This window comes from Vanacampus margaritifer, chromosome 4, assembly GCF_051991255.1.
Source record: "Vanacampus margaritifer isolate UIUO_Vmar chromosome 4, RoL_Vmar_1.0, whole genome shotgun sequence".
NCBI classification, from domain to species: Eukaryota; Metazoa; Chordata; class Actinopteri; order Syngnathiformes; family Syngnathidae; genus Vanacampus; species Vanacampus margaritifer.
Window position 1 is genome coordinate 3,298,504 of NC_135435.1, and position 5,948 is coordinate 3,304,451.

The following is a 5,948-nucleotide window of genomic DNA, read 5'->3' on the forward strand; positions in this document are numbered from 1 at the left end:
TATGTTCATGCTTTATGGTTATGTACTCCGGTTATGTATTTCTGGACTAAAGTCTTAGAAAAACTTTCCGCTATTTTGGACTGTAGGATACCTTTATCTCCAAACTTGTGTTTGCTATGTGACCTAACAACAATTGACTTACCACATAAACAATTTCAATCTACACTTGTAGCCCTTACTATCGCAAAAAAAACATTTCTTGTTAACTGGAAAAATAAACAAACTCTGAATATCGACCCAATGGTCTAACCTCCTCATAAATCACATTTTAATGGAAAAAATATCTGCCTCAAATAAAAACCAAATATCAAAATTTATAGAAAGATGGTCTACGTATATAATTTTTTTTTAACCTAATTCTGGTTACTTAATTCTGTCTGTTAGCGAGAGCCACCACATCGTGATAACTTACATTGATGTTTCTGCATTTGGCAATTTATTATTATATTATATTATTAGTATGGGATTTTTTTTAATAGGCTTTAGGTGAACTGATGAATACACACACGCACATACAAAAAATATATATAAAATATATTATTTTTTATTATTATTTTTAATTTAAAAAAAAAAAAAAAGGAGAGCAATGATTATGTCAAATCGAATGAACAATACTGAGCTTTCCTGAAAAAAGAAAAAAAAATAGTTCCCAAGTCGAGCTCTGCAAATCTGCACACATACGCTGCTGAGCAGCCTCTACGATCAACTCAGCATCCTGTTTTTATCCTAACATCTGCCCAAGTTAGCTTTCCTCTCACCTCGCTGTATCACTCCCTACCTGTTGACTCAAAAAACAACTTCCCTCCTCGGTCACGCTGACCCCCTTCACTCTTTGACTGCCAGACGTTTTCAGAAACGGGATGTCTGTCGCCAGTGCCAGCCGATTTAAGCATTTTGACTGATCTTTCAAGGTCCACAGAAAATGTTGTGTTTGGACTATGGAAACACACATACTACATACAAATGAAAGATTGAACTCTCATCTTTCATCAGAAAAAAAAAAGTTTGTTTCTACCTTATTCCGTTCTTCAGTAATCAACAATAGAAAATGGTTAGTTTCACCGAAATGCTCTGTTTTGAAACAAAAAGCGGAGAAAAATAGCTTTTTGTGAAACGATGTTATTTCATGCACTCTAGTGAATTCTACACTTCTTTTTGTCCATGAATGATGCCACAAACACCTAAATAGTGCTTTACTTCTGTAATACACCACCACCAACAATGAAAAAGTGTTTTTGGATTGCAAAATACGTTTATTTCCATTCAGCAGTGTAACAATTTGACAAAACAATTTCGCAAACTATTTACAAATGTGTGCAACTGTGGTACTATTTACAATTATGTGGATGTTTCAAATACAGTTTTTCTTTTTGTAGCGCTCTCCTGCGTGCAAGGAGAGGGACCAGGATTTGCACAACAGATTACTTTCACTTTCGATTGTCCCTTTCGCGTGCAGACGTTACACTTTCTTGACGGCCTTTTTTTCCGGGGAATAGCAAGTAGCAGACTGTACCCACTCCTCCGATGAATATGCATTGGACTCGGGGCACTCTTCGTCGTCCGATTGAACGTCCGCCTGAGCGTGCTCCGCGTTTTCCGGTGTTAGCGTCGCTAGCCCGTGAACCTTTATGACGTCGTCATAGCTGCCGCGTCAGCGCTTCCAACTTCGGAGTCACCATCATCATCATCGATGATGATCATCGTTGTCATCAATGTGCTCTTTAGCGTTGGTCGATGCCTTTCGTCTTTGAAAAAAATTCCCAAGTGTGAGCTGCTTGCAACCGCCATTGTTCGCTTTAGCTCCGCCTCACGTCTTTTACTACCGCGTCAACGCTTCCAACCTCGGAGTCACCATCATCATCATCGATGATGATCATCGTCGTCATCAATGTGCTCTTTAGCGTTGGTCGATGCTTTTCGTCTTTGAAAAAAAATGCTCGAGCGTGAGCTGCTTGCAAACCGGTCGCCATGTTCTCTTCCCTTCCCCAGCCAGTCCCCTCTAGCTCCGCCTCACGTCTTCTACTGACGCCTACCCAATCTTGTCAAAAGAGAGTCATCGCTGCCTTCTAGGGGCCAAAAATAGTCATTAGGCTCACTAGACCTGCTTGAAACTTTCACCACAGCTGGGCAAGGCTTTACTCCACCCGTTTCAAAAAAATAAAATAAAAAAAATGGGTGGACGTCTTTTAACGTCTTTGGCGCTCCTCCGTAGGTTTTTGCAGAACGTCATTTAACGTCTTTGGCAGTAAAAGAGTTAAGGCCACTCAATGCGGCACCTTTTATAGCAGATAGTGTTATACATTATTAACATTTTTAATACTTTATTTCATATATTAACCATTGTTATACATTATTAACATTTTAATTCTTTATATTAACCATGTGGAAATGTTTTATAGATGTGAAGTAGGTAAAGTAGTTTTGAACTCAGTATAATTTGACCTTAAGGTGGGACCCATTGTTTGGTCTAGAAGTTCCTTCTCTGTGCGAAAACACATTTCTGTTCGTGAGAGAGAGCGCACACTCATATAACTATGTTACATTAGGAGCTGTTGAGTTCAACTTGTTTGTGAGATTTTGTTATGGGAGAAAGTACTGAGAAGTGCCTTGAAAGTATATTTTGACTAGAGACGAATACAGCTGTATCTGTGTGCTGAGAACTCTGTTTTTCAACCTGTATTTTTCCATTATATAACACATTTACTTATTCATGAGGGGCGGTGTTGGAGACACTGTTCTTGCGATTTGATTGTAATAAAGTGTGGGCTCTTCGAAAGAGGAGTAGCATTATTGATCTGAAACTGTTGGAGTTTGATTCAATGATGTAACGGAAATCTCCGGAATAAATCATCCTGCGCAGGAACTCTGTTCATTTCTTATCCCATAATTTGATTTATTGGACACGCAAAAGTATGGATTTTTAATATACCTACTTCAATAGCCATCAAATATGAGTAATTTCAATACTAAAGTTAGATTATCATTCTTCTCGTTATATAAATGAATTCATACAACATAATATATTATGTTATATAAATGAATTTAAATTTACCCCAGGCATGGCAATCTATGAGCAAATTTTCAAGGTCTTTTTGTTATTTAAAACCACAACGTTAATTTAGTTCATGCTAATCCTCAACCCACATCACTCTTACATCACCATCCCCCCGTAACATGATTCTTACAACAACAACTTGTGACACTCCCATAATAACACCCTTCTTTAAATGTTGGCACAATGTTTTCACCTTTCAAGCACCCTAATTAGGTCACATAATCATGCAAGTTATCCAACAGTATGCAACAGTCAGCCACACAATAATAAGCGAAGTGCACATCTCGGTTGCACAGTGCATTATGGATAGGACGGCTACCAAACTTTTATTCAAAACTAGTGGGAAGCTACGATTTGGACCATTTCAACTGCTGGAAAGTTGATGTTTTGTATTTCTAGAGCATGTCTATCATGTCATCTATAGCATAGCATGTCGTTTACTGACTGTCCTCTGCTGGGACACTACAGTTAATCTTCGTTAAGTGCTTAATATTTGGCTGCACCATAACGGGAACCAGGACCGAGGAAGTGACACGTAGGATCCTTCAATGAAGCGTCAAGAGGCTGGAAGCAGGTTTTAAATGTTCCTCTTTTGGCAACCTGGAGAATGCTCGATCCTTCTTTTGCACATTCTCGTTGTGGCACTGGGTCCACAACAGCTGTTTATCATTATAAAAGTCGTTTTCTATCCTGCCAGAATGGCGGTGCTTGGGATGTGTGACGTCACCATCCGGATCTCTATGGTAGCGAAACGACATCTCATCACATTTTAAAATCAAAATAATCTTCACAAATCAAATTGAAATGATTCAAAGTCCTATGCTTTTCAATGAGCCGAGAGATTTCTTTCACCGAATTGACCACCATATGGACTTGTGACATCATCTCGGAATAACATTCAAATGACTGCTACTTTGATAGCCAATTTTATTTAAACTTGTTTTACACACAAGCGCAATGCGCACTTACACTATGGCGACTTTGTGCCTCAGAGGTTATATAAGTCCTGATTATAAAATTAGCCACGTGTCTTATATCATATATGCATGTCTGATGTTTCTAACAAACCAACCAGTGTCCAAATTGGTAAAGAATTCGACCAGTTTTGATAAAATTCTTGCAGCCAAAAAAAAAAACGTTACCTCAGTACAAGTGAATGATAGAGATAGCCGGGGTCTCCCGGTTCAAGATGGCGGCTAATTCTGCACGCCCTGAACCAAACGAGGCTTTATCTAGGGGCCCTTTATGGCCATAGAGTACAGTATAGAAGATTCACATGTTGGAGATTTGGTTGAGTTCCGAAGAAACATAAACAAGGCTTTTATCACGGACTTTCATATGAATTCATATGGAAGTCCGTGGCCTGTAGTCATATCTGTGATCCGAACAAAACAAAAAAGGTTTCCTCCAAGTATTTCCAGGTCATCTCGCTCAGATACTTAAGGACAGGAGAAGAAATTTCGTTGTGAAAAGCCACCAGCCCAACAAAAAGAAAGACAAAAAAATCGTGTCGTATCTAACAGAGGCGTGCATTGGTTAGTAGAAGAGTAGCACAAACACGAAAATATTTACTACAGTAACAGTCCACGGAGACAAGACAAAAACACGATATGCACCGTGTTTTTGTTTGTTTGCTTTTAGTTCATGATGATAACGATTGTGATAGAAGTGCAACAAAAGCGAAGACATTTGGTCATCTGAATACGAATACAGGTCTGACTTACTTTTCAGTATTCTTTCAAAGTTGCCGTCAAACTCCAACGCCCACTGATCCAACGAACACGTAGCAAGAGTGACTTTCCTTCCCATTTCTCTTATTAAGGTAATTATTACGCAATGCCACCGCTCGGTCAGCACACACTACGATTAAATAACTACCATATATCTTGCAACGTCTATTTCTCTATAGCTGCTACCTTACGACATGCAGCCAAATATATACATACATAGATCACACCTTCAGCACTAATTAGTACGTCAACTTTGTCGCCGTTTTGAATGTGGAAGCTGGAGCGATAGGTGAGGGTTCATTCATTTGCTGCTTGAAGATAAGCCAAGCTTTTAATACTTGAAGACAGATCACATGGGATTTAGACTCAATAATGACATTTGATTATATTTTCCTTTTATAAAATAAATATGTAGACTTTGGCATTTGCTGACTTTCTGGCTCATACTTTGTAATCTCCAAAGTCCATGCCACTGTGAATTCCCGTGGTGAAACCAGCCTTTGATGAGTTATTTTCTATTTAACTACTATATATTGATCCAAAGTAACTACTTGCTTAGCTTATATTTACATATAGGTTTCCCAATAATAAAGGGCTGAGAGAGCAGTGGGTAACAGAGTAGTGCCTCCAGCAAGCGCTATAAGTAATAGGTGCATTAATAGACCTATGTCACTAAATATAAAAACAATGTATCCAAATAAATTCAATATTGATGTGAGTGCCGGAACACCTGCCTTACCTGGTTATCTTGATGTACAATAAAAAAAAAAATTTTTTATTCAAATCTAGTTTCTTTAAAATCTTTCCTCTGATGTTTTTCTGCACACTGTTGGCATTCCCCTCGATGAGCTTCAAAAGCAGTCACCTGAAATGGTTTTCCAACAGTATTGAAGGAGTTCCCAGAGGTGAGAATGTCAAGAGTGTGCAAAGCAGTAAACAAGCAAAGGGTAGCTATTTTGAAGAAACTAAAATATAAAACATGTTTTCAGTTATTCCTCTTTTTTTTGTTAAAAACACGACTCCATGTGTTCATTCTTAATTTTTATGTCTTCAGTGAGAATCTGCAATGTAAATAGTAATGAGAATAAGGCAAACACATTAAAAAAGATGTGTGCGTGTCCAAACTTTTGGCCAGTACTGTATATATATATATATATATATAT

The 5,948-nt window shown here is 38.1% G+C and overlaps 1 protein-coding gene across 1 annotated transcript in view; it reads right to left on the bottom strand.

Annotated features, from left to right (window-relative positions):
* nadsyn1 (NAD synthetase 1) overlaps nucleotides 1–4,971 on the bottom strand; it is a 39,808-nt gene extending 34,837 nt beyond the window's left edge. Inside the window, exon 1 of the mRNA XM_077564831.1 lies at nucleotides 4,780–4,971. Coding sequence (XP_077420957.1) covers nucleotides 4,780–4,864 — 85 coding nt within the window. The 5' untranslated portion in view covers nucleotides 4,865–4,971. The remainder of the gene's footprint in view (nucleotides 1–4,779) is intronic.
* Nucleotides 4,972–5,948: the final 977 nt, after the last annotated feature.